The sequence below is a fragment of the Natator depressus genome, chromosome 1 (assembly GCF_965152275.1).
Source record: "Natator depressus isolate rNatDep1 chromosome 1, rNatDep2.hap1, whole genome shotgun sequence".
Taxonomy (NCBI): domain Eukaryota; kingdom Metazoa; phylum Chordata; order Testudines; family Cheloniidae; genus Natator; species Natator depressus.
In genome coordinates this window covers 115,345,364-115,373,194 of record NC_134234.1, presented here as the reverse complement: position 1 = coordinate 115,373,194, position 27,831 = coordinate 115,345,364, and the positions used below count along the sequence as shown (strand labels likewise).

Genomic DNA, 27,831 nt, shown 5'->3' with positions numbered 1-27,831 from the left:
TCACAGTTTGGAAAAGTGAATCACCCTTATTTGTAGGAAGCTGCCATCTAGAACATTTTATTGTGTGTTTCCTGTCATCTTGTAACAATGAGCATCCTTGAGAATCTACTGTATGACAGCTTATGGTTAAATGTTCCCAGGAAGCAATTAAAGCTAGATAATATCCTAGGAATAATTATTGTTTTTAATGAGTTGGAGCCTTTGACGAGCAAATATCTCCTTTAATCTCATTAAATAGCCTTCTGAAATTAGTTAGGCAATGAAAAAAACTAAACACCACCAGATACGTGAAGGCTTTTTGGCTTATTTTAAACAGGAGAGTGTTAGGGACTAATGCCATCAGTGGCAAAAATTGTGGCAAATTTGTGACTTTAGACTTTTCCAAACTGACTTTTAAAACCTGGAAGTGAATCTGGTATGATCATTATTCATTGGTAACAGGTACAATAGGATTTATAATCAACTGGTAGTCAAAACCTCTTACATATTTTTAATCAATACCCTCATACTGCCCTGCTGAACACTTCTGTTGCCATTTGATAAGCGGATGAAAATGGAAAATCCTGAAGGAGAGTTTTATCATGCATTTTTCAGAATAGAAATTATTCTTAACAAAAGCATGATAATTAAGCATCTGGCCTATATTTAATAAAAATCAACCCTACAGACCCAGTGTGTAATGTTCTGAGCATAATCTACCACCTCACCGCACATTGTTTTTTCAGTATTTCAAGCTCCTTAACCAAAATAAATAATTTAATTAGCTATTTATACCCTTAAAAATGTCAAATCACTAATAGGTTTGTAGTGCCTATCTTGAGAATGACTGCTATGTCATTAATGTACGATATATAGGGAACTGGATGGTTCAGGGGAGTTGATGGCTTCAATCCAGTTCCTAGAGGATGATTGTCCTTGACACAACTGGAATCCCTGCGACAATTTCAAAAGAGAGGTCACAGAATGAATGGGCCTGGAGACTGAATAACCCTTTCACCAGTAGCAGTGTTGGGAAGCTTGTGCTGCTGCTGCTGTTGCTTTAGTTGTCTGTAATATAAAACCCATGTAACCATAGTGGAATAGAGTTTAGTTTCCAGCGAGCTTCAAGAGGCCAGTATAAGTAAATAAAAAAAGTATTTTCAAACTTTTGAAAAGTGCCTTGACAATGCCCTTTTGACATTTTTACGAATCCACTGTACAAATTTATCAATAGCCATCACACAACAGACTGTAATTACTGTATTATTAAGGCAAGGTAATAAAAATTGGTTAAATAAGAGTTCTATTATATTTAATAACAACAATTGCATACTGAACCATGAGTTGAGTGTTTATCTACCGCCAGTATGAACCTGGAGTTGCTTAGCTTCTATTCTAGTCTATTCGATTTGATTCAGTTTGAGTCTTAAGTTCTTACCTCACCCATCATGGTGCTTCTGAGCACCTTCTTTGCTACATATTTTATGGTGTCTGATGCATCATGTACTTTCTGAAAACATCATACATTCCATATACTGCACACATGGGGTGTCCCAGATTACTGTCTTACTATTTTTACATGATACATTTTACATTGACTGGCATTTTGTTTTAGGATCCCAGCCAGGTAGATAATTCTGGGGCCTCTTAAAGATATGTTCAGATTTAAACTACAATTTTGCTAAGCAAGATGAGTATAATACAGTGTGTGGCACATACCACTAAAAATATTGAGGAAAAACTAGTTTTGAAAGATTTTTAATTTGCTGTCCATTATTTTTGCATACAGGTGTTATATAACATATTACTCACCTTCACCCAGATGCACCGATACGAAGAGATTAAACCCACTGATATTCTTGCTGGAGTTGCTCGTTTCTTTGTAGTGGGACTAGGCGGAGTGCTGGTTGGCATCGTGTTTGGATTTGTTTCGGCATTCATGACTCGATTTACGCAGAACATTTCTACCATCGAACCGCTGCTTGTCTTCATGTTCAGCTATTTGTCATATTTGTCTGCTGAAACCGTCTACATATCAGGCATTCTGGCGTGAGTATCAAATAAGAATTTTCAAATGCCTCCCAGGGATAGAATTCCATTCTTGACAACTTCAAGGTGCTTGGGACTGGTATAATGATTTCTGCTGCCCCCATCCCATTTTTTTTTCCAGTTGTGACTCTTTATGGGCCTAAATGTGCAACCTGGTCTGCTGATATATCTGTTTAAACACAGCATGATCAGATACCAGACCAACTTATGCTCTAATATTTATTTCTATGTGGCATCCCAATAATTTATGAGAGGGAGGTAGTTATATACAACATTGTTAATATCAAAAGAACAAAGAATAATAGACCAGATCTTGCACTCAGTTACAGCAATGTATATCAATTGAACTCAACTAATTTAAGTGGAATTACACCTAAATTAATTTTGTGTAACTTGGAACTAAATCTGGCCCAAATATAAAACTCAGAAGCATTAAACAAACATATGCACATTAAAAAGCCAAGACAGAGTGATAAATGTGGAAGTGTTAAATGGTATTGGTATGTCATTCATTGGCATGTTGATCAGTAAGAAAAGACTTGGACATGTCAAGTGAATGCCAGATTACATTACATTTCAGGATCCCAAAGAGCGTGCTGTACACAAAGAGTGTGCTGTACACAAAGAAAGGGAGGCAGACCGCTATGCAGATTTTGGGATGCTTGCAAAGATGACTTAGTATCCTTAGAGTGTCTTTGCATGACTGGGAAAGGAGTGCAGAATGCCACTCTCGTTGACAGTTGGCTTGTTAATGGAGCAAGGCGTGGCAAGGCGGACTGGATCAATCTTTGTGATGACTGACGTCAGAAGAGGAAAGAATCTGCTGCTCGGAATCAGAGCATTGCTAGTATGTGGGTGTGCCTTAGCTGTGGACGAGACTGTCACTCGTGCATTGGACTCAGCAGCCCTTAAAGAACTCATCAGTGCATACACCATGCTCTGTAAAGAGCAATGGTGCCATTGATTAAAGGCCAGACACTTCACTACAGTAACCTTGAAATAGTTCTATGGCTGGTCCCAAATGTGTTATGAATATACAGGTGTGAGATGATGAGGGAAGGTCACAAAGGACTATAATTTACACTAAACACAAAGGGAGAGAGAGAGAGGACACTGATGGGAGGATAACAAGGGGGACAGGGATAGGAAAGAAGAGTGAAAGGATTGAGGGAGGAATGGAGAGGTGCATGGAGGGCAGAGAGAGTGAGGCGCAGCAAAGGGAATGGGAGGTGAGGATGTGGGAGGGAGTTGGAGCAAACAGCCAATCAATTGAGAGGAAAGAATACCAAAGTAAAAACTGAAGTGGTAGTCTGGTGACATCCTCAGTTCTACAGATAATTCTTCTGGCTGGTGCTGAGTTCAGTCTCTGACTCCTGGGCTGGCAACACCAGAGGTTTTTTTTCCTGCCCTGAGCGCACATGAATGAGGTGCGGATGGGACTTCACAGAGCCTGCTGCCCCTGAATGAGTGAAGGCTACCTCCAGGGAGGATTCTCACTTAATGGGGACAAATGTTTGAATGGAGGGAACATGGGCACCTCCAATATACTGCACATGCATAAAAAAGTATACTGCCATTATGAGTGCAAAAATTGTACATTAGCTGTCACTGCACGTCTCAGACCCTGATTTGTTCACAAACACCAGTTTACAGTCTCTGTGCAAAGATGGGGTTGTATGCACACAGACCTTGCAGGATCATCTGAGGTGCCTGTGTTTGAAAATTTAACACAATTGTTTAATTAGATACATATATAAAGTACCTATCCACATACTCCAAGTGCATTTATAATGCAATATTTAGATGCTTCTTATTCCAATCTACATTATTAGAGTATATATGATTCTAATCCTGTTCTCCACTGTTTTATACCTTGTGTGGCTATTTACATCCCGTTGCAAAGTGACCCAGATCCTGGTCCATGTTTTGCCCACTAATATATGGTATATAGGTAATTGCCAAAGCTCTCATTGACTTCAGGATCAGGTCCTATCAGTGCTGAATATTAATTTATTAATCAGTTACAGATTTGATCAGTCTTCCTGTACCATACAAACCACCTCTGTGAATATTCATTATTTTAAAATATATAGAACTTTATTTCACATGCTTCTTATTTTCATTAGTTTATTGAAATTATTAGTAATAAAATAATAATAATATAATCAGGGTTTACTCCTCTTACTAGCCTATTAAATATAATATTGCTTATTTTAGTGATGGGAATTTACCGTTGCACAATTGAATTATTGATGAATTCATTCATTTTCCACTTGGGTTATGAAAATTTACTATTCATATATCTTGAAAAGCTAACAGTATTAAACGTTAAAGTCTATTGATCTTGTCTTAGAATGTCCTTGGACCTGCTGAATGTGTCTGTTCCTCCAGACCACCCTGTAGCTTTGTCTATGTGGAACGAATGGGAGACTTGAGGAACACTCAGAATATTCTGCGCACGCAAGATTAGAAAACTATTGCCATGTAGAAGGCAGACAGGACTAAAATGTTATAGATGGAAACCAGCTAGGTGACATACTGGGAGATCTATCAGTTTAGCATTCAACCTTCCTATTTACTTACAGTTTCCTTTAAGCTGTAGAGAGCGCACAGAAATGAGGAAGCCTTGGGAGAATGCCTGACTGCTGATTTAACAGAGAACACAAAATCTGCCATGCAGTAGGATACTCATGCTAGGAAGTACAGTAGAACCTCAGAGTAACGAACACCTCGGGAATGGAGGTTGTTTGTAACTGAAATGTTCTTAACTCTGAACAAAACATTATGGTTGTTCTTTCAAAAGTTTACAGCTGAACATTGACTTAATACAGCTTTGAAACTTTACTATGCGGAAGAAAAATGCTGCTTTCCCTTAATTTTTTTTAAGTAGTTTACCTCTTACATCATACTGTATAGTATTTGCTTTGGGAAGAGAAGGGGAAGGGGGAGTGTCTTTTTTTGGTCTCTTCTGCTGCGTGATTGTGTACTTCCGATTCCAAATGAAGCGTGTGGTTGACTGGTCAGTTCATAACTCTGTTGTTCATAACTCTGAGGTTCTATTGTACCTTACTCCATAAGAAGTCTCATTATCTCCAATTTGAGAGTAAGGTGCTATTTAGTACGAGTAATAGTATCAGCGCCTGTCCCACATTGTTTACTGATGTGTTTGGGCCAGATGGTGGCCTGGTTCATGCAGCCAAGCAGAGAAGTAAAAAGCTGTAAGGTGTCCCTTCACTGCCCCGTGCAAGCTAGATTGCTATGAAGGGAGAGAGCAGCCTCTGCAGGGCTGCTGCTGCATTTCCTCCTGTGATGCTTGCGAACAGCAGTGGGCAGGGAGGGGTGGAGAATCATTGGAGCTAGGTCTCTACCCCCTAATATGCTGGCTATCTGGTGTGTGTGTGTGGGGGGGGGGGGAACACTCTGCGCCAGGTGTAGGGCTAATGCAGGGTTCCTCCTCTGCCACACCAGAGTGAGGGGTTACTAGGAGGCAGAGTGTGGCGCTGACTGGTCTGCTCCCAGGGCAGCACGACAATGCATTGTTCCTTGCTTGGTGCTGGTGGCAAAGCCATGAGTTTGTCCCTTTACTGGTATTTGTTGTGCATTCAAAACAAAAAGGACTTTGAACCAGACTCACTTTGAGTAAGGTTGGCAAACTCTAGCTCCTTTTCTTTTCCTTTATATGGGATACACACATAGGGCCAGATTCAATATCTATACCATTACACAGTCCCTTACTCCTCAGGTAGTCCCATTGAAATCACTGGCTCAATTTAAGGAGGAAGGTATTGCATGAGGAAAGGTCTCAGAATCTGACCCATGTGTGGGCCCAAATAAGGAGATGAGCAGACAGTGTGGATTCAACTAGTCTTCAAGCAGAAGTAGTTAGCGGAGCCTCTCTTTTAAGACAGTAAACACAGATGACCCCTGCCAACCAATACCTAATGCTTTGCATGGTGTTTCTGACTGAACAGGATGACGGCATGTGCAGTGACTATGAAAAAATATGTGGAGGAGAATGTTTCCCAGAATTCCTACACAACCATAAAGTACTTCATGAAGATGCTGAGCAGTATCAGCGAGACCCTGATTTTCGTGTTCATGGGCGTGTCCACAATTGGAAAGAACCACGAGTGGAACTGGGCCTTTGTTTCCTTCACTCTGCTCTTCTGCTTGATTTGGCGGGCACTAAGTAAGAGCCAAATACTGTATTTTAACATAGCCAGCCTGGATAGATGTGGTGCTTTGCGTCTTTGAAAGTAGTCAGTGCAAAGGTAGGCTAGGAAATGTAGTGCTGACTTGTATAACCTGTTTAATGATGAGTTTAATAGGTTCACTGACCAGGTAATTTCACAAATACTAATACTGAACTGGGAGGGGCAGGGGAAAACAAACAACTCAAAAGTTAATACCTGAAGCTGGATTTTGTGATTCAGTGAGAAGGGAAACTTTTAAATAAAATTAAACCATTTCCATCATTATGTTTATATTTAGGCTGGCCATGTTATTACTATGTTTATTTAGGTAAGTGGGCTTCATAATGGTTTCATTTTAGAATGTGGTTAATTTACCAATAGAACGAGATCCTGAATGGTTCCTTATCTATTTTTGGCAATTTGAATGTGTCTCGGCAATTTTAATCAGAGAGAATATTAGCTATTTAAATTTATTCTTAAAGTAAATAAAGTACTATACACTGAATCGAGATCCCAGCCCTTTGGCACCACTCCTGTAAAGCCCTTCCCTTAGCTCAGGTGGCATGGGTGGAGGAAATCTCCAGGTGAGGTAAAACTCACATAACCAGCTTTACCCCAGCCCTTCCCAAGCTCTCCAGTGGTTAGGGTGAGCTGGTCCCATGGTCAAAATGGAAAAGGTGTGGCAGAACACTCATGATCCCTGGCTAGCAACCCAGCCCTGAGGCTGCTCTGACATACTCTGGTAGTTGAATTGGCTCCTGGTACCCCAGGATTGGTGAAGTGGAGAGGTAGCACACAGCTAACTTTGCCCCAGAGCCTCTGGTCCTGCACCAGCCAGATCCTAGGATTGGGCACAGTGTAAATTTAAGTGTTACTACTAATGGGGCACAATTCCCAAAACAACTAGCTAGTAAGTACATTGCATTCAGACACCATTATTCCTTATTTGAATGTTATTTTATATATCACTGAATGAAATGGGTCCTATGGAAAAAATAGTATGTGTCATGTAATTAAAGATCATACCAAAATACATATGCACAAGGGGGCAGATTAAAGTTGCAGAGGCAACCTTAGATTTGGCATTTCTTAATTTGAGTACTTTTGACTTTGCAAGCTTAATGCATGATTTTATTGTGCAGTTATCTCCATTTTTTACATAAAGCAAACTGAAAAAATAAATTCCACCATATTGACACCCAAGTGGTCATCAGTCAGGTTGGAACATTTCTATCCACCTCACAGATCTCTGCCACTTGAGCTGATAGCAATAGTAGGTTGATGTCCTCTATGTGGCCCAGCAGTAGAGGGGTATAAGATTTTGTCAGTGGATTTCACAGATATTTGCTGACAGGAGAGAAATGGTGAATCTTGGGGATCTTCCAGATTCAGGAGGGGAGTATGCTCTAGTGGGTACAGACTCTTCTGCCCTCTGCTCTTAAGTGTGACCCCTTCTGCTCCATCCCCCACAACCCGTCCCCATCCCAACTGGGTCTCTGTCACCCCTGGCTCCTTGTCCCACTCCATTCTCCTCTCCTCAGGCTTCTCACTGTAGGTCATGTTTCCCATAGAGTTCTAGTCTCCACCTCTCGACTTGCTGACTGAGCCCCAATCTCCCTGTCCACTCCCAGTTTCTCTCCTTCCCTACATCTGATCCCAGTCTACTTGCCCAGCCAGGCCCAGTCTCCTCCCTTGTCTGCAGCTCCTCATACAGTCTCAGTGTTCCTCCCTTGCAGCCAACTGAGTCCCAGCCTCCCTGCCCCAGCTGCCTTCACTGAATCCCTGTCCAAGGCTCCCAGTCATAGGCTGGGACTGGTTGGGCAAGAAGACTATGACTGGGAGCCAGAAAAAGAGAGGAAGAAAGTCTTCTTGCCTAACCAGTCCCAGCCTTTCTCCCTCTCTTTCCTGGCTCCCAGTCAATCTCAGTGCCCAGATGTTCCCAGTTTTTCTCCCCCTCTTTAGTCTCCTTGTCTCCATCTGCTCCTCTCCCTCCTCCTTGATTCAGCTTTTGTCCCTTCTGCATTCAAATTAGGTGGCTTTCTTCTCTGCACTGTGGGTGCCAGCAGGGGGGTTGCAGAGACCACAGGCGAGAGGCTCTGTGCTCTCTGTTCCACTGCCTGGCCTCACCCTGGGAGCAGTTGGGATTTGCCACATGTTCTGGAGCATGCTCATTATCTCTGTGGGGATGGTGCAGGCACAGCCTGGTCACAACTGGAATAGTGAGAGGATGGACTAGGTTCAATTACTCTTTGATGGTCCATGCAGTCTGTTCCATGCTAGGAGCTGAGAGAGGCTGGAGCATGCTCAGTGAGGATGGAATCCTAGGAGAGTTTAACGGGGAAAAAAGAAGTCTGAGCATGTGCAAACTGAGATTTTACAATCTTATAACTTTGCCACATGCAAGCAATTTTTAATGGGGACAGCAAAAGGCACATCCCTGACACAAAGGCCACCTCCCTACTAATTTCAAGTCCCTGTTCCAACACATGGGGGTTCTAGAGCTTTTCAAATAAAGGTCACCAGTCACCCTGAGTTGGACACCCAGTATGGAAAACTTTTCAGCCCAAATGAATGAAGTTTGACAAAGCTATAAGCAACCGAAAACAGGATCTCATAATGGGAAGTGACATGCAACCTTTGTAGTGTTAAGAGACCCACCTTAATAATACAATAAGCTTATTATAGTGTTGATGTATAAAATGGATTTTTTCTAATTATAACTGTTCATTATTTACATGTGTCATGGGGCTAAATATGAAACGTAGATACAAGGGCATTTCATTAAGAAAATAAAGCTGTTGGAAAAGGACCCAAGAGGGTAATGGCAAAAAAACCCCCCAAAAACAAAAAACGCAAGCAACTAAATATACTGTAGGCAGAAACTGCAGTCCACACCCAGCCACATAGAATCATAGGGTTAGAAGGGACCGCAAGGGTCACCTCTGTTATATAGGCGGTCACATTAGTTTTACCTTTAATTAAAAGCAAAACAAATCAGAATTAAGCAGCTTCCACTATAGCTGTTTTGTTACCGAGTGCCTTTAAAGGGAGTCAGTGAAGAGCACTGGACTGCAACTCAGGAGTCCTGGACTCTATTCCCAGCTCTGCCCCTGGTTTGCTGGGTGATCTTCGGTATGTCTTTCCATTTCTGTTACTCATTGATACTGAACTTTGCCGTTTGTAAAGCACTTTGAGATATACTGATGAAAAAGTACTAGATAAAGACATAGGTATTATTATTATATGCAACTGTCAAAACTGTTCAAACACACTGGTCTTCTACTGTGTGGGGAAAGTGTCTGGAGTAACTTAGAAGGGGACCAAAATGCATTGGAGTGAAAGGGAAGAAGAAATGCTTGAAAGAACATTATAGGGGAAAAAGCAGGAAGAGATCTTATCTAGGATGTCGTCAGATCACCTCAGTGGAAGACCTGTCTAAAATACAAATGGTGGTGGATATCACTTATTTCATCTTCTGATCCTACTCAGCAAAGTAAAATACAAAAACATTTAGAAACCTACATTAGAAGATTGTGTTAATTGCTCATAAGGCAGCATCACATTTATAGTATATTTAAAAATAGCCTCAACAAATGAGCAGAAAAGAAGTTACAAGCACCCACAATTGCAAAGAAAACTGTTCACGGCTTAAAGGCTAAAGATGCTGTTGCACTTAAAGTATTTCTCTTTGTAACTTGGTTAACAATAGTTTTTCCTCCCTTCTAGGTGTGTTTGCTCTCTTTTATATCAGCAACAAGTTTCGGACTTATCCCTTCACCATTAAAGACCAGCTTATTATTGCCTACAGTGGCCTTCGAGGAGCCAGTAGTTTCTCTCTTGCATTTTTGCTTCCTATGTATCTCTTCCCTAGAAAGAACATGTTCATTACAGCTACTCTTGTAGTTATATATTTCACTGTGTTCATTCAGGTAAGTAGGTTTCATAATGGGTTCATTTCATACAACAGAGATGCCTAGAGGCTTCATAGTTAAGCTTGCACTGAGATTTGCACTTAAATCAGGATTAAATCCTTCTATTTTATACTTTAGTTGCTAGATAGAGTCTCCAGATGTAACCCTTTGCTGGATAATTAAATGTTTCTTATAGTTTCAGTTAAATATTTAGTAACTTCACCACTGGAAGTATTTAAAAACAGATTCCCTTAAAAATTTCTCTGAAAATGTTCCAATATTCTATTTCACCTTGTACTCTGATATACAAGAGTAGTTGTTCCCCTTGTGTCATAACTAGGGCTATGCAGGATGGAAATTCCGTTTTGTGAAGGGTTTTGTGATTTCAACATTTATCTTTGTTCTGATTAGGAATGAAACCCCACAATTTAGAAATTCTCTACAAATGAAAATCCTGAAAAAAAAAAAGTGTTTGGGGTGAATCATTTTGTTTTGATATAATCTTTTAAACAATTATATTACCTTACAGTATACAGTTTTTAAAATGAAATCAAAAGTTTTAAAAATCAAAACATTTCTTTCAAAAACTGTCAAAACGGGATGCTTTGATATTGTTGAAACTATTTTTTCCCTCTGGAATGAAATATTAGCTTGGTATGAGTGATTAGCAGGCCAGGTGGTTTACAGAAACTAATTCTTACAGTTGGTTAGAAAATGTTGATGAAAATGTAATTTTGATTTTAAAAGAAAAAGGACACTTTTTCCCAGAAATTGTTCTCCCCCTCCAGCTCCATTTTCTAACCAGCCCAACTAACAACAAATAAGCCCTGTATTCTAGACACAGTTTTCATGGTTAATCAATTAAAAAAATAGTCACTTCATCTTTTGCCTTTTATCTGCTTGTTTCAAATGATAATTAACTTTCTCACTCATTTTTCTAAATACAGGGAATCACAATTGGTCCACTGGTCAAGTATCTAGATGTTAAAAAGACCAACAAGAAAGAGTCCATCAATGAAGAGGTTCATGTACGAGTAAGTTGTCTTTATTGATGAACTGTATCCTAGAAAGGTTTTAGAGTAGCAGCCGTGTTAGTCTGTATTCGCAAAAAGAAAAGGAGGACTTGTGGCACCTTAGAGACTAACCAATTTATTTGAGCATAAGCTTTCGTGAGCTACAGCTCACTTCATCGGATGCATGTATCCTAGAAAGAGAATGAATGGGATTTCCAAATTAGCCCAAGAGAGTTAGGCACCCAGTTCCCATTGAAATTCATTGGGCAAATAAGCCCCTTAGGCTCCTTTGCAAATCCCAACCAAAATATCTTAATAAAAATATTGGATGGTGTTTGAGTCCAAAGAAGCTGTTGTAAAGTAATATCTGACATCCTCTGGATATGGATGCCACCTCATTATAATTTCAAAACTACAGAATGGAACTTTTTATAAAGGCACAGCAATGGAACATTGTAGCAATCAGATTCCAGCCTTTCTACCTTGACACTTCGTTGCTATTAAGAAAAATCCCAGCATCATAACAATAGTCAGGTTTGAAAAATCCACTCACCAGCTCACACATAGTGTATATCCACTCTGCAACCAGTGGTGTGACTGCAGCACAGATAGACATACCCAAGCAAGCTTTGATCTAGCTAGCTGGAATGACAATAGCAGCAAAGCTGCAGCAGCGTGGGTTTAACTGCTCAACTACATACCCAGGTGGGCTTGTACAGTCTGTGCTGTTGCGGCTTCACATGCTATGGTTATTCCAGCGAGGTTAGGTCAAAGCTAGCTCAGATTAGGTCTACATGTGCTGCAGTCACACCTCTGATTGCAGTGTAGGCACAACCATAGTGAGCAGGCATCTTTCCCAGCAAGTGCCACCAACTTCTGCAAAATCTAAGTTCTCATTAAAGCGTTTCTTGTCCTTATGCTTGAGAAGAAGGATTTCCAAATGTGAACCGACTGTAAAATGAGGCAGAGTCATTTTCCTGAATCTGCAGTTAGGCCCCTTCATTGTCTCCACTGCTGCTTATACTATGCCAAGCAGCAATGGATCAGAGATGTGGCTCATTCCATTACCATCTTTTGACCAGCCTGAGTACATACCAAAAACAGAAAAGTTTTAAATCAGGATACTCTGTTTTGTTGATTAAAAGTGAATAAAACTTCAGGATTCATTTTGAAAGACGCTCAGTCATTTTGGAAGATTTATTTTCTTCTGAAACATTTTACTTTAAGTTTATATATTATAAGTATATTAAGTCCCATAATACATACAGGTAGGATAGAGGGAAGGTTGTTAAACTAGCTTAACAAAACTGTACAAAACACTGAAACATGTGGTTACATTTACCCATGAGTAGTCCCACTGAAATTAATGGGACTACTATATGTATAAAGTTAAGCACATTTGTAGATGTTAGCAGCTAACTTTAATTTGACCTGAAATTAACCTCAGTGCTTTTATCTTTATAAAGAGGCCAGATATGATTTTATCTAAAATAGTATTACTTACAGTAATTTGACTGTCATAACTGGAATTTTAAAGCTGTTTCTCCTGAGGTCCCACCTTATTGTGCTGAAAACACATCGATGTGCCTGTAAATTCTGGTAATTAGTAGCAGATTTACTTATATAGATCAGACAATCTTATGGAAAAATAAAAAGATCAGAGACCTTGGCATATTGGGAAGTTTGTCTGGATTTTTATAAAATTTTAGATTTTCTATGTTGTTTAATTTGAATCAGTATCTAATTTCCTTAGAATCTGATCTTCAATTGCTGAAGAGTTGTTTTGACATTGATTTCATGTTATCACCATTGGTTTGTTGTATTTTTTTCTCTAGATGATGGATCACTTGAAGGCTGGAATTGAAGATATATGTGGGCATTGGAGTCACTCTCAACTGAGAGACAAGTAAGAATGTTTTATTACTGTCTGGTATAATAAAGTAATTTAGCTGTGACCTATTGATCTACTCAAATGTAAATACAGTAGGAAATTCATTTTGTGCTCTCAGAAGGTTAGATTAGAATGAAAACGTTAGGGATATGCACCATATCCTGTTCTAAAATATAACCCGAGCTCTTGAGTAATCATCATCTTTTGGAGTGCAACATTCATATGTTTCACTGCTGTGCTTCCTCAAAGAGGAGGAGCATGACATACACTCTCATGCCACGTGCACACGAAAGCCTGCAAACAAGGCCTAAATGTAAACCTAACGTTCTTCAAAGTGGCCCTTTAAATTGCAAGCTGCTTGAGGCATGGAGCTGTCATTTTATTTGAATGTAAATCACTGTGCAAACATATGGGACAAAGGTAATAATAATTAATTTTTTTTCCTGGTCTCAGAATTATACTGCCTTCTGTATCTAGGCGAGAGCACACAAATGATGTTTCCATTAACTTAATACAGGAATTATATGAGAGCAGCATTATACCTTCGATGGATAGATGAGACAATTTGTGATGTTGACTCGATTTCTAAATTGCCATTTGATTTGTAACCTTTAGATTATCAGATCTGAATGTGGAGATAGACATATGATCATCAGTCTGCCCAAAACCTCTGCAAGCTCAGGGTTGCTTATAGAGCTATATGGTTATATGGTTATACGGTTGCTATATAGAGCAGTAATACAAGCCTTTAGGGGGTGGAATATCTTTTCTGCCTGAGAGACGGCCTTCATTGCAATAAATTTATGAACTATAGAATTCATATGTAATGGACTAAAAATGGCCTTCCAGAGAATCTATTGAGGATAACAGTGGTGCATAGGCAATAGAATTCCCTATTTGAAGCCACAGACACAGTTGAAGGCATCGCAACTGAGATAAATTGAATATCAGTCACTTCTCTCAGATCCACCCAATAGACCTGATAGGAGGAGACTATGAATACTACTAGTAAGTTACTGTTTCAGTCAAGGTAAAGGCTAAAGAAACACATCATATGAAAATATTTATATGGGAGTCATATAAAAATGAAGGTATTCCTTGTATTAAAAGTAATAGGCTTTTAAGAATTGATTACCTTGGTTAACTGACACTCAGGCTAACTTCCTGTGGACTAGAGAGCTCGGCAGAGCATCCTTGTTCACAGAACAAAGCAGAGCTATGTACAGTCTTCTGTTATAGCAAAAAATATTAAAAACAGTTGCTTATTATAAGAAATTGTATAAACTCTGTACTGATTTTCATAACACTCTAAAGCACAGTTCTCTGCTGTAGCAAACTACCCCATAGAAAAAAAATTATAAGCAGACCTGCTGCTATTTTGTTAAGCTAATGCCTGAAAGCCAGTACACGCCTCAACACACACATTCAAACTGGTGTATGGAGCACATTAGTGGTATATTATAATATGCAGCATGCATACACACATAATTTTGTAGTCCATTCAATTTCTCTGGCATTCAGAATATTAGGACGTATATATTTTCCCCTAATTGTCAGGATTCAAAATGATCAGCAACATAATGGGACCTAACTACTGGGCCATTTAGAACATTATTGGTGTCTGGCTGAATAGGCTGGCATTGCTTGTAAGTGCAGCAGCTGCTGCTGTTATACCTTATTAGAATACCACATTTGTACAAGAGCATGAAAGACTGGCCCCTTTTTTCTTTTCATACAATTGTGGCGATGCTATATGCTAACACTCACCCAATCTTCTTTTTGCTATGATGGCAGCTTGTTTCTTTCTTTTGTATAGCAAATTTACCATCCTTGTGGACCAGTAGGCCATGCCCTTTGTCCTCCAACAGGTTTCTGTTCACTGGTCCTTCAGTAGGCCACAAGTGCCTACAATTTGGATTCAGTTTCCAACATGCAATTATATATTGTGGCAGAGCTCCAACCTTGTCCCTGTGGGTCCCACGCTTCCAGGTGGTTTATGCTAGTTTCAGAGGCTCACTGCAACCCTCTACATACCCCTTCTCTCTCTAGGACCAGGGATACAGTCTACTGAGCCCTTTTCATCATAAGCCAGCAAGGAGGTTTGTGAGAGAACTCCTATAGTCTCTGTTGCTTCTACAGCCTCATACCAAAACAGTTTAGCCTCCTCTCATGACAGGGGCCTGCTTTCCCCCCCTCCCAGGAGGTGTTTCTGTAGTGGTGGGTTGTGGGAAACTCAGAAACTCTGGGTTCTGGTCCATGGACCCTAATGGTAGCAGCTGTTGGCAGCCAACCTTTCACTGCTAGAGTTGCTATATTCTCTGGGCCACTTCCCCACAGCTCTCCTACTTCTCCCTTACCAGTAACTGGAGAGTGTCTTCATTAACCAGCCCTTCAACTGTACTTCCTCTCCCCTAGCTCTTCTCTGCCTGACTGGAGTGAGCCCTTTTATAGTATCAGAGGGGCCTTAATTAGAGTCAAGTGGTCACATTAGCTTAATGGCCTCACCTGACTCTTTGCAGGTTAACTGGAGTCAGGTGTTCTCATTAGCCTGGAGCAGCCCCTGCTCTGGTCAGTCAGGGAACAGAAAATTGTTAATCTAGTGGCCTTTTGCTACTCAACTGTACCCAACTGGCCTGGAGGGAGATAGGAGACTGTTGTCGGGCCCTGGGCTCTTGCTGCTCCAGCTACTCCCCTGGCTGGGCCAGACACCCCCCCACCCCTTCTCTGCTACCTGGTTGCTGGCTAGCCACTGGACCCCCCACCTTTTGTTGCTACTGCTACAGCCCCTTGGGGGGGGGGCCTATTAGCCCCCTCCCGAGAGCAGGGGAGTGAGGGACCCCAGCCCTGGCCGTTGCTACTGCAGACACCACCACCACCTGTGAGAGGTCCTTTCTACCTGCCTGGCCACTGGACTGCCATCTGGAGCTGCTGGAACCCGAAGGAGGAGAAGAAGAGGACCATCTGCTGCTGGGGGAGTGCACAGAGACTCGGCAGGCCACTGTGGAAGGAGCCTTAAGACTGAGTAACTGTTGAACTGTGCTCTTGTGGCGGGGGTCTTGACTGTGTTTGTGGGGACACAGGGCGTGTAGCATTGAGCCTGCCCCCTGGTTCATCTGTGTCCTCCCCCCAAACCCCCACCACCATCATCGCTGCCCCTTCCACCACCCCCAGTGGACACTTACCATCTGCCACAAACTCCTGCCTCTGGGACTCCGCTGCTTGCTTGGCTTGCCACACCCTTTCCCACCATTTGGGCCTGAAGCAGCAGCCAGCCCAAACTGACTTTTCGCAAATGCACATGGGCGCACGTGCCCCCCCCCCCCTGGACTGACCCCCTCCAGCAAGCCCCCAGCTTTGCCCCTTGCTACCTGCACTATTTGCCCCTTGCAGTCTTTTGCCCCCCCTCTTGCCCCAGCCCCTCGCTAGCCTCAGTTTGTTTGCCTGCCCCACCCATTTCCCTCTGCAGCTTTTGTTTGTTTGTCCTGCCCCAGCCTCTGAAGCTAACCCCTTGGTTCCTCTGCCCCACCCCCAGCCTGGTTGTTCCCCGCTGCCTGCGGTCTCCCTTCCCCTGATTACTCCCTCCCCTTGTGTGCCCATGCCCCCTTCCATGTGCTTGTGCCCCTCCCCTGTTTGAGTTTGCCCCATCTCACGCACCCCCCAACGTTGTTATAACCCCCCACCCCTAGTGCAGTTAGAGGAGCCGGATTTCCATCCTGAGTCAGTGACTGCCCCCCACAAGCCCTTGATAGCTCCCTCCCCTTCCGGCACCCTCCTCCCCTGCCTGCAGCCTAGTGGGGAGGAGTGGTCGATCTGTTCCCTGTTTTCCCTCTTCCCTCTGGTGTTTCCCCCCCCCACCTCATTATGGCAGGAGACATGGAGGGTGGAGCCCCTCTAGCAGACCCAACTGTCCCTCCCCCGCCTGCCCCACTGTCGCCCCCCCAGCCTCTACCTTAACCGCCGATGCCGAACCACCTGTTACCGCCCCCGCTGGGCACCAGCAGTGGCGGGTAATGACGTGACCTCTGCTGCTGCCATGTCCCTTGCCCCCTCCCACTCTGGGGGAGCCCCCCCAGCCGGCGGGAATAGCCAGGGCAAGAAGAAGGCTAAGGGCCCTGCCAAAAAGACCAGGCCCTCCATGGAAGGGGCTGCCTCTGCTGCCGAGGTCACGACACTGGCCACCGTGTCCCTCCCCGCTGTTCCCTCCACCAGCTCTGCGGGTGCCCCTTCCCTGGCCCCCCCCCCCGCCTGCCGCTACATCATCTCTCCAAGACACCGCCTCTGTTACCATCCCTAGCGGCCGGGGCCCCTTTCCCGCCATGACCAGGAAGCACGGTGTCCGTTGCCTCCTGGTGCCTGCCTCGCCCCACGTGGAGACCTACGTGCGGGCGTTGGTGAGGGTGGTGGGCCCACAGCCATTGTGGTGGCCTCTAAAATGTACGGGAAGGTCGTCGTCTTCCTGGCATCGGAGGCCACCGCCCAAGAGGCGGTAGAAAAGGGCCTGGCGGTGGGGGGGGGGGAGTTCGTCCTCCTGGAACCACTGGAAGACCTGGGTGTCCTAACCTCCGTCCCTCCCTTCCTCCCTAATGCTGCTCTACTTCCTTACCTCTCTATCCTGGGGAAACCCATTTCCGTTATCAGCCCTCTCCCACTGGGCTGCAAAGACCCCGCCCTCCGTCACGTCCTCTCGTTCTGCCGGCAGGTGCAGCTTCAACTGCCGCCGGTGGCACGCGGCGGAGAGGCGTTCGAGGGGTCCTTCCTGGTCCCCTACCAGAGGGCCCGCTACCGGGTGCATTATTCTACAGGGGCGGCCTGGTGCTACCTCTGCCGGGTGACGGGGCACATCCGGAGGGACTGCCCCTTGGCCTGGCAAGGAGGAGTGTCCGGGACCCCTGAGCCCTGGCAAGGCACCGGCTCCGTTGTCGCCAGCCCCCCTGGTTGCCCAGAGCCGTCCATCCTCCTTCCCAGCCCACCACTGATCCTGTTCGGGCCCTAGGGACACCTTTCCCAGCAAGCCCAGATGAGCGGGAGAGCCCCCCCGCTGCTGCCTGCACTCTGGCGGGGCCTGTAGAGGAGGGTGCGGCGGGGATACTGCCGGGCATGGGAGAGGGCCCGCCCCAGGAGGAGTTTTCCCTCCCTTCTGTTGCCCCACCGTTACCTCCCTGAGCCATCGCCCCTGCCCCCTGACTCAACCCCTGCTAGTCAGCCCCCAGATGATGCTATGGAGGGCTGGGTCCTAGTACAGGGGAAGTGGGCCAAGTGGAAGGCTTGAGCTCTGCTCCTCCCAACCTATGCGGAGAGCCCCCGGAAGACCAGGTAGGGGGATACTGACACCGAGCCTTCTGCCTTGCCCCCTGTTGAATCCCAACCAACAGTGCCAGCTGGGGATGACATGGCAGCAATGGGAGATAGCGCTGCCCCTCCCCCGGAATCCCTCCTCGAGGGAGCCCCCGATGGAGTCTCTCCTCCCCCATACCACCCAAGCCCCCTGCAACGCCCGAGGCAAGTGACACCGTGGGTGCTGGCGAGGAGGTCCCCGGGGTGGTGGGAGGTGATCTTACCTCCATTTTTGAAGAGATCGAGGCCCTGGATCTGACCCCCATCACCAAGGGGGAGGGCAACCCTCTGCCAGCGGGCCTTGATCTGGGAGACCTCACTCCAGCCCCCCTTTCCCCATGCTCCCTCCCCCAATTGCTGCTTTCACTCCCGCCTCCGAGGAGCCCCGGGACTCTTCCACCAACTCGGCCGCAGATGGCACCCCGCTGACGGCTGCTGAGCCTGTTGAGGCGATGGCCAGTGCCACGCGGCCGGGACCTGAGCCACCAGAGGCACTCCTCGTTAGTGTGGCGCAATTGACCTCCTTCCCGGGCGGGGGCCCTACAGAAGATAGTCCACCTCCTGCTGCCGTGGCTGCCAAACCCACCATGGAGCCTGCGCCCAGCATCGCTGAGAGCCCCCTTCCCACCCCCCGAACCTCTGAGCCTGACCGGGAGGTGCCACCCCCTAGTTGCTCTGCTTCTGGAGCCCAGAATCTCGCCCCTGTCCCTGCCCCTGTTCCTGATCCCGGCCCTGCCCCTGATGCTGACCCTGTCCCTAGCCTCTCCACCTGCCATGATGTTATTGCTGCCCCTGGGGCTGTCTCCTTCCCTTTTCCATCAGATGACCCCCAGGGAGTGGTCTTTGTGTTTTCCTGTCCTGACCCACTAGGGGCTGCTATTTTTCCTCCACCATCCCCCACTGAGCTGGAGCCTGAGGCAGGCCGTGTGGCACTGGCCCATGGGGTGCCATGTTGGGGGTCCACCCCTTGCCTGCACGTCTTGGTGGGCCATGGGGCTGTGCCAGGGGCTCCACCAGAGGACGGTCAGGGGCCAGTGACCCCACCCCCACATATGCTGTGAAAAGAGCTGCGGGACTTCCTTGAAGACGTCTGTGGCTCCCGCAACAAAGTGCAGCTCGCTCTCCAGCGATGGGGGGATTTTCATCAAATGCTTCCGGGCCATGAGGGCCCTCATGGGGGAGGGTAAAAGGACCAGGAAGCAGGGCGCCGCAGCCTACCAGCGGGTCCGTAGCTTCCGTGACTCCTTGCTCACCTATGGAATAGGTCACGGTTTGCTGCGCAGCCCAATGGGGGCCGTGAGCATCCCTGCCGGCGAGGATCCCACCCCAGCCCTCCTCATGGCACCCATCAACTTTGCAACATTGAACACCCGGGGCTGTAGGATGGGTCTCCGCAGGTGTCGGGTACTCTCCTTCCTTCGGGGTGGGGGGTACTCTGTGGTTTTCCTGCAGGAGACCCGTATGGATCTGGCTGCCAAAGATAGCTGGCGGCTGGAATGGGGGGACAGGGTTTACTTTAGCCATCTCACAGTTCATACAGCTGGAGTGGCTATCCTGTTCTCCCCCGACGTACGGCCCAAGGTGCTGGAGGTCACCAAGGTTGTGCCGGGCCTCCGGCTGCACCTCCGGGTCCATATGGAGGGGCTCATGGTCAACCTCATTAACGTCTATGCCCCGACATTGGGCCCGGAGCAGCTGCGTTTCTATCAGCAGGCATCCACCTTCCTCGACATCTTGGATCCTCACAAGTGCCTGGTCCTGGGTGGGGACTTTAACACCACCCTCGAGGAGTGGGACTGCTCGGGGACCGAGCAGTGCCCGGCCACTGCGGACGTCCTCAGGGAGATTGTCGACCATCACTCCCTGATGGATGTCTGGCGCAACCACCACCCGGACGACATCTCAACGTTCACCTTGGTCTGGGTGGAAGCCCACTGGTCACGCCACTCCTGGTTGGACTGCATCTATCTGTCACATTTCCATCTTTCACGGGCCCACTCCTCCAGCATCTGGCCGACCCCATTTTCAGATCATCATCTAGCCACTATGACGGCCTCTCTCTGTGAGGAGAGGCCGGGGCCGGCCTATGGGCATTTTAACAATGGCTTGCTGGAGGATGTGGGCTTCGTGGCATTCTTCCGGGAGTTCTGGCTGGCCTGGTGAGAGCAGAGGCGTGTCTTTTCCTTGGCACGGCGGTGGTGGGATGTGGGAAAGGTGCGCTCCCGGCTCTTCTGCCGTGACTACACCCGGGGCGCCAGCCGACAGAGGGATGCGGTGATAGGGCAGTTGGAACAGGAGGTCTTAGAGCTGGAGAGGCGTCTGGCTGCCAGCCCTGAGGATCCATCCCTCTGCAGGGCATGCTGGGAGAAGTGGGAGGAGCTCCAGGCCCTCGAGGACCATCGGGCCTGGGGTGCCTTTGTTTGATCCCGAATCTGCCTCCTTTTGGAGATGGGTCACGGCTCCTGCTTCTACGCCCTGGAGAAAAAGGGGGGGACCCAAGAAGCACGTCACCGACCTCCTAGCAGAGGATGGCACCCCCCTCACGGATCCAGTGGAGATGTGCGGGAGGGCCAGGACCTTCTATGCAGGCCTTTTCTCCCTGGATCTGACTGATCCTAACACTTGCAGAGTGCTCTGGGATGGGCTCCCGACGGTCAGTGCAGGCAACTGAGACCGGCTGGAGCTGCCTCTCACTCTGGCTGAGTTCTCGGAAGCCCTCCGCCGCATGCCCACCAATAAATCTCTGGGCTTGAACGGGCTGACCGTGGAGCTCTACCGCATGTTCTGGGACATCCTCGGCCTGGACCTCGTCACCGTCTGGGCCGAGTCCTTGCAGAGCGGGGTTCTCCCTCTGTCGTGCAGACAAGCCGTGCTCACCTTATTGGCGAAGAAGGGGAACTCTGCAACTTACGGAATTGGCGTCCTGTCTTGCTCCTCAGCACGGACTACAAAGTCATAGCCAAAGCCATCTCGCTGTGGCTGGGGTTCGTGCTGGCAGACATGGTCCACCCAGACCAGACCTACACCATCTTGGGCCGTACCATCTTTGATAACCTTTATCTGGTCCGGGATCTTCTGGAGCTTGGGTGTAGGGATGGTCTGTTGTTCGCCCTCCTGTCCTTGGATCAGGAGAAGGCGTTCAACAGGGTGGATCACAGGTATCTCCTGGGCACTCTGTGAGCATTAGCCTTTGGACCCCTGTTTATGGGCTTTTTCCAGGAGCTGTACACCTCTGCGGAGTGTCTGGTCAGGCTCAACTGGACCCTGACCGAGCCAGTCAGCTTTGGGCGGGGAGTACAGCAGGGGTGCCCCTCTGGCCAGCTGTACACTCCAGAGATTGAGCCCTTCCTTTGTCTCCTCCATTGGAGGCTAACGGGGTTGGTGCTCCGAGAGCCAGAGCTGAGGCTGGTCCTGTTGGCATACGCTGACAATGTTCTCCTCGTGGTCCTGGACCCGGGCGACTTGGCAAACCTCCACCTGTGCCAGGCTGTCTACTTGGCAGCCTCCTCTGCCTGGGTCAAGAGCTCTGGCCTGGTGGTTGGGGCCAGCTGGCAGGCGAGCTGCCTCCCACCTGCCCTTCAGGCCATCCGGTGGCGTGCGGGTCCGCTGCTCTATCTCGGCATTTACCTTCCTGCCACGCATCCGTCTCCGCCGGGGAACTGGCACAGTTTAGAGGGCAGGGTGACAGAGCGGCTCTGGAAATGGACAGGACTACTCTGGTGCCTCTCCCTTTGAGGGAGGGCACTGGCGCTCAATCAATTAGTCCTGTCCATGCTCTGGCACTGGCTCAACACCCTGGTCCCAACCCCGGATTTCCTGGCCAACCTCTGGTTGGTGATTCTGGAGTTCTTTAGGCCAGGAGTGCACTGGGTCTCTGCAGGGGTCCTCCACCTGCCCCTGGAGGAGGAAGGGTACGGCCTGAAGTGCCTTCCGCCTCCATGCCCTGCAGAGGCTCTTTTATGGTACAGGTAGTCTGGTGTGGAGAGTGCTGGCGCACGCCTTCCTGCACCACTTCCGAGGGCTCCGATACGACCTGCAGCTCCTTTATCTCCATCCGAGAGGTCTTCCGCGAGACCTCTCCAGGCTGCCAGTCTTCTCCCAGGACCTCCTCCGGACCTGGAAACTATTCTCGGCAACCAGGTCCGTGGTGGCCACTGAGGGGGCAGATCTCCTCACGGAGCCCCTGCTATACAATCCCCAGCTCAGTGCGCAGGTGGCGGAGTCCCCCTCGGTGCACCAAAGGCTGGTCCTGGCAGAAGTTACCAGAATCAGAGACCTCCTGGACTACGATCGGGGAGACTGGCTGGATCCCCTGACGCTCAGCACATGGGGCTCTCCAGACCTTGTACTCCCCAGCACGTACTTCAGGAGTGAGGGCCGCTTTACCTCCCACTGGTCGGGTTTATCTCCACCAGGCCCTGTGAGAGGGCATGCCCCGCCCACCCTCCACCCCAGGCCCTCTGGACCTTTTCATCAGGCCCTTGCCTCATGGACCCAACCAGCCCCCCCACCTCCTTCACCATGAGCTGTCTGCACGACTTGCAGCCGGTTCGTTTTCAGACTGCGCCAAAGAAACATCTATACACGCTCGTGCTCCACACCCTTCACTTCCTCACCCACACATCCCACCCCAACACAAAGTGGCGGGACCTCCTGCCATCTCTAGAGGGTGAGGAGCCCTTGTGGGCCAGCCTATACTCCACCCTGGTCCTGAGGCCCGCCGGGGATGTCGGTTGTCGGCTCCTTCACGGAGCTGTGAGCACAGGCGTATACTTGGCCCAGTTCCCCCCCATCCCAGACACCTGTCCCTTCTGCAGCGTGAGGGAGACCCTGGTGCATATTTACCTGGAGTGCTCCAGGTTGCAGCCCCTATTCCAGCTCCTCACTAATATTTTGTTACGTTTTTGGTTGCACTTTTCCCCTCACCTCCTTATCTATGCACTCCCTATCCGTGGCCCCACAAAGCCACGGGACCTCCTGGTCAACCTCCTCCTGGCCCTGGCTAAAACGGCCATCTATTAAAAACAGGGAGAGGAGGTTGGCCGATGGAGACTCCTGTGACTGCGGGGCCTATTTCCGATCCTCGGTCCGTTCACATATCCAGGCAGAGTTTCTCTGGGCGGTGTCCACTGACTCCTTTGACGCCTTCTCAGAGCAGTGGTGCTGTCCGGGGTTCTCTGCTCAGTTTCCCCATCAGGTTCCCTTTGTTTGACCCTTTGACTGCACTCCTGTTCCTGTTATTTTATTAGTTGTCCCCCAAAATCACTTGGTTTTCAGGGCCTGTGGACCCCCCCTCTTAGGTTGGGGGGGATCCTTTAGCAGTAGGCGGGCTTCTGCCTGCCCACTTCCTGGATCCCAATAGGGCTACTCTGCTGTGCCCAACCGGCCTGGGTCTATCACAATATATATTTGATGGATGTTGTCAGAGAGGAAGATAGGCTCCTTTCTTTTTTACATTTTCTTTTCATTTCTGTTTCATAGATTTAAAAAGTTTGACAATACATATCTAAAGAAAATCCTGATTCGGGGGAACCAGCCCCAATCCAGCATTGTATCTCTGTACAAGAAAATGGAAATCAAACAGGCCATTGACATGGCAGAAAATGGGATGACAAGTTCAGCTGAATCGACAGCTTCTCTCCAGTGAGTATCAGCTTCATTACAGCTTACCAAACAGGGGAGAGAGGAATAAGGTGTGTGTGTGTGTGGGGGGGATATGAAGAAACAGTGAAGGGAGACAAGGACTTTAAAAGAAATGTGACAAGAACAAGGTACTGGGAGGGGAGGAATAAATGTTAGGTGCTGGGACCTTGAAATGTTACATAGGAAAGGAAATGTTCAGTGATGGTTCTGAGTTTACAAAGAGGGAAAAGACTGTCTCTTTACCCATGTTTTTCAGCAGCATCAGGCATGCCTGCAAAGGCCTGGAGATTCAGATCTAGACTGAGTGGTACTCGCTGATTGCTTTGTACTGCTCCAGTGATGCAAAGCGGCCATATGCTTCATTTAACTGGCCAGTAAATTCTGGTTTGTGGCTGCTTTGTGTTGAAAGAGAGCAACACAAAGGAATGGAGCGTATTGGTTTGCCTGGCCCTCAGTTCAGATTAGTAACGAGAATTCTGGGATCTGTAAATTTGGGTATAGTTCTCATGAGACCAGGCTCTCTTGTAAGATTGCTACTTTAGACTGGGTCAGAATGCTATAAGGACAGGCTTTCTTGTAGTATTTTGGTACTTCAGCTTCTAGTCTTGACCAGAACTCAGGTTACTCCTGGGGGCATTCTGCGCCAAAAAAATTAAAATTATGCACACAATATTTTAAAATTCTGAAAATTTTATTTGTCAAAATAACACTACATAACCACACCAGTTTCAATTATTTTGGTAATTTATTTCAAAATACCGGTCAGCAAGTATGTTTGTAACAATGCAAACACACACAAGAATTCCCCCAGGAGTAGAGAGTTAAAGAAACCATTATGACAACCCCGTTCCTGTTTATCTGCCCCTTTGCCCACCTGCCAGAGCCTAGCTGGGGTGTGGGGGTGCAGACACCTGCAACCCCTTCCCCACGGAGCCCTCCTGCGGGGGCCCCCCAGCCAATACAGCTGAACCTCCTCTCCCCAGAGCCCAATTGCAGGGCCCCTCCAACTCAGATACTTCCCCCAGAGCCCAGCCGTGGGGCCTCCCTGGCCCATATACCCACACCCCCTTCGTCCCAGGACCTAGCTGTGCCCCCCCCCCATCTATACACCCATCTCCCTCCCTCCCCTGCCCCCCGCAGAGCCCAGGATCCAGAGGGAGAAACAGCCTGATGCTTGGTCCCAGGCTTGCTCAGAGTTTCCTGCGCGCTGTGCTGCCTTCTTCTTCCCTCAGGGCATGTGGGGAACTGCAGCTGCCAGGAACCCTCTAGCTCAGGGGTGGGCAAACTTTTTGGCCTGAGGGCCACATCAGGGCATAGAAATTGTATGGCGGGCCATGAATGCTCACAAAATTGGGGTTGGGGTACGGGAGGGGGTGAGGGTTCTGGTTGGGGGTGCGGGACTACTTTATGTACTACTGGGCCATTTAGAACATTATTGGTGTCTGGCTGAATAGGCCGGCGTTGCTGTAAGTGCGAGGGTGCGGTTGGGGGTGCGGGATGGGGATGAGGAGTTTGGGGTGTAGGAGGAGGCTCTGGTCTGGGAGAGAGGGGTTTGGAAGGCGGGAGGGGGAACAGGGCTGGGGCACGAGTGCGGGAAGGGGTGCAGTTTCCAGCTGGGGGTGCGGGCTTTGGGGTAGGGATGGGGATGAGAGATTTGGGATGCAGGAGGGTGATGGGATCATTGTCATCAGCCCTTTTGATCAGTTGCACGGGCATATCATTGCTATCTGGGTTTTTCACGCTTTAGAGACAAGGGGAAGAAATCTTCTCTGTGGTAATCAGGGCAGATCTCAGTTGAGCCTTCTGGATTCGCTTCAGGCTCAGAACTTCCATTCATGTCAGTGGGATTCCTACAGGTGGACTATGCATTAAGTATTTGCCCATTGACTGTGCAACAAAGCATCTATATTTGAGATAATATATAGCACTTAGTTATACTGGCTTAGAGAACATAAGCATTAGAAATAGGAATTTCAAAAGGCAAAGCACATCCAAGCAGATGCTATAGATACCACATTTCTGGCTGAATTTTAGACAATATACTTTAAATATAATCATAAGAAAGACAAGATGGGCTTATTTCTGAGCTCAGTCTTTGGACATCAGGGGAGTTTTTCTTGATGTACGTTGGTGTAAGCAGGCTCAGAATGAGACTGAGTGTTTTCATTGCCAGTAACACTATTATACAAGCGCTATCCCACTAGGATGCTACTTTCTTCTTAGTAGAACTGGATGGAGAGTACAGAAAGTTCAAAACGTAGTAAAAAATGGGGAAAAAATTGGATGGGGAATTTGGCTTTTATTTTTTAACCAGCTCTATTTTTTAGAACAAATGTGGACAGTATTTTGGGTACATTCGTGATCAGAATAGATTGATTTTTTTTTTTTTTGGCCAACGGAGAGTTATAGCTAATTGCTATGCACCCAAAATGATATAATCTCAGTAATGTTTTTGCAAATAAAACACCTGGCTTGGGCTCTGCAAGTAAAATGCAGGAAGTTTCAATAAGCATCAGAGAAAGAATGGTAATAAAGATGATTTTATGGGAGTGGTAACAAGTCAAACTTGTTTTATCTGAAAGCAGGTTATCAGCATGGCAGATTAATGGCTAATCCCATGCAAAGCGTATGCTTTTTATTTGTGCTTTAGAACAATACAGATAATCTTCATGTTTGTTCTGTTGCTAATTCAGTTCAGCTGAAACTGAGGGTATTTTATTTGAGTCACCTAAAGAGCGAAACGATAACAAGCACTGATATGATTTAAAGCAGGGATGGGCAAACTTTTTGGCCCGAGGGCCACATCTGGGTGGGGAAATTGCATGCAGGGCCATGAATGTAGGGCTGTGGCAGGGGGTTGGGGTGCAGGAGGGGGTGTGGTGTGCAGGAAGGGGCTATGGGCAGGGGGTTGGGGTGCAGGAGGGTTGCGGCAGGGGGCTCAAGGCAGGGGGTTAGGGGACTCAGGGCTGGGGGCGGGGTGCAGGAGGCGTTTGGGGTGCAGGCTTCGGCCTGGTGCCGCTTACCTCGAGTGGCTTCAGGGTGGCAGCGGCACACAGCGGGGCTAAGGAAGGCTCCCTGCCTGCCTGCCCTGGCCCCGCGCTGCTCATTGAACTTGGTGGTCAGTGATCCAGCATCAGCTTCTAGTGAGGCTGCTGAATTACTTAATGTAATTCAAAGCATCTATGTATTTTTCTCTGCATCAATTCATCGATGACAAATTTTGAAGCAACATCTGGGAACATCCTCTCTGACACTGAAACCACTGAGTGCCACACGATGGGAAAGTCGAGTGGAGGCGTCAAAGCCTATCAGACACCAAATTGGGAAGACAGATGATGCCATAGTTGCCATGATGGAGGATAATGCTACAGCAGGAACTGTTCGTGGGAGAAGGAAATGGAATCACCAGAAACATACATAACTTCAAATTTCTGTGTGGCTTAGTGTTGTGGCATGACATACTGTTTGACATAAATGTTGTAAGCAAGAGACTCCAAGGTGTTGACCTTGATATATCTGGAGCAATGGAACAACTAGACAAAGTAAAGTCATACCTACAGTCTTACCGGTCAGATGAGCGATTTCAAAATGTTCTGAAGAGTGCTCAGAAGTTGGCAGAGGAACTTCACACTGAAGCTATTTCCAACCCATTCAAGAATACAAGAGTCACCGAAGAAGATGACATTTTGATTATGAGGCATGGGATAATCCCATAAGAGACCCCAAACAACAATTCAAAGTTGAATTCTTTAACCAGGTGCTAGATTGTGCAATACAGTCAGGTGAAGAACGTTTCATGCAGCTCAAGGAACACAGCA

The 27,831-nt window shown here is 47.3% G+C and overlaps 1 protein-coding gene across 1 annotated transcript in view; it reads left to right on the top strand.

Moving 5' to 3' along the window:
* Positions 1 to 27,831, top strand: part of SLC9A4 (solute carrier family 9 member A4) — a 56,676-nt gene that overhangs the window by 13,083 nt on the left and 15,762 nt on the right. The window contains exons 3-8 of the mRNA XM_074945123.1: positions 1,769 to 2,028; positions 6,000 to 6,217; positions 9,948 to 10,150; positions 11,080 to 11,166; positions 12,981 to 13,051; positions 23,852 to 24,013. Of these exons, the coding sequence (XP_074801224.1) occupies positions 1,769 to 2,028; positions 6,000 to 6,217; positions 9,948 to 10,150; positions 11,080 to 11,166; positions 12,981 to 13,051; positions 23,852 to 24,013 (1,001 nt within the window). The remainder of the gene's footprint in view (positions 1 to 1,768; positions 2,029 to 5,999; positions 6,218 to 9,947; positions 10,151 to 11,079; positions 11,167 to 12,980; positions 13,052 to 23,851; positions 24,014 to 27,831) is intronic.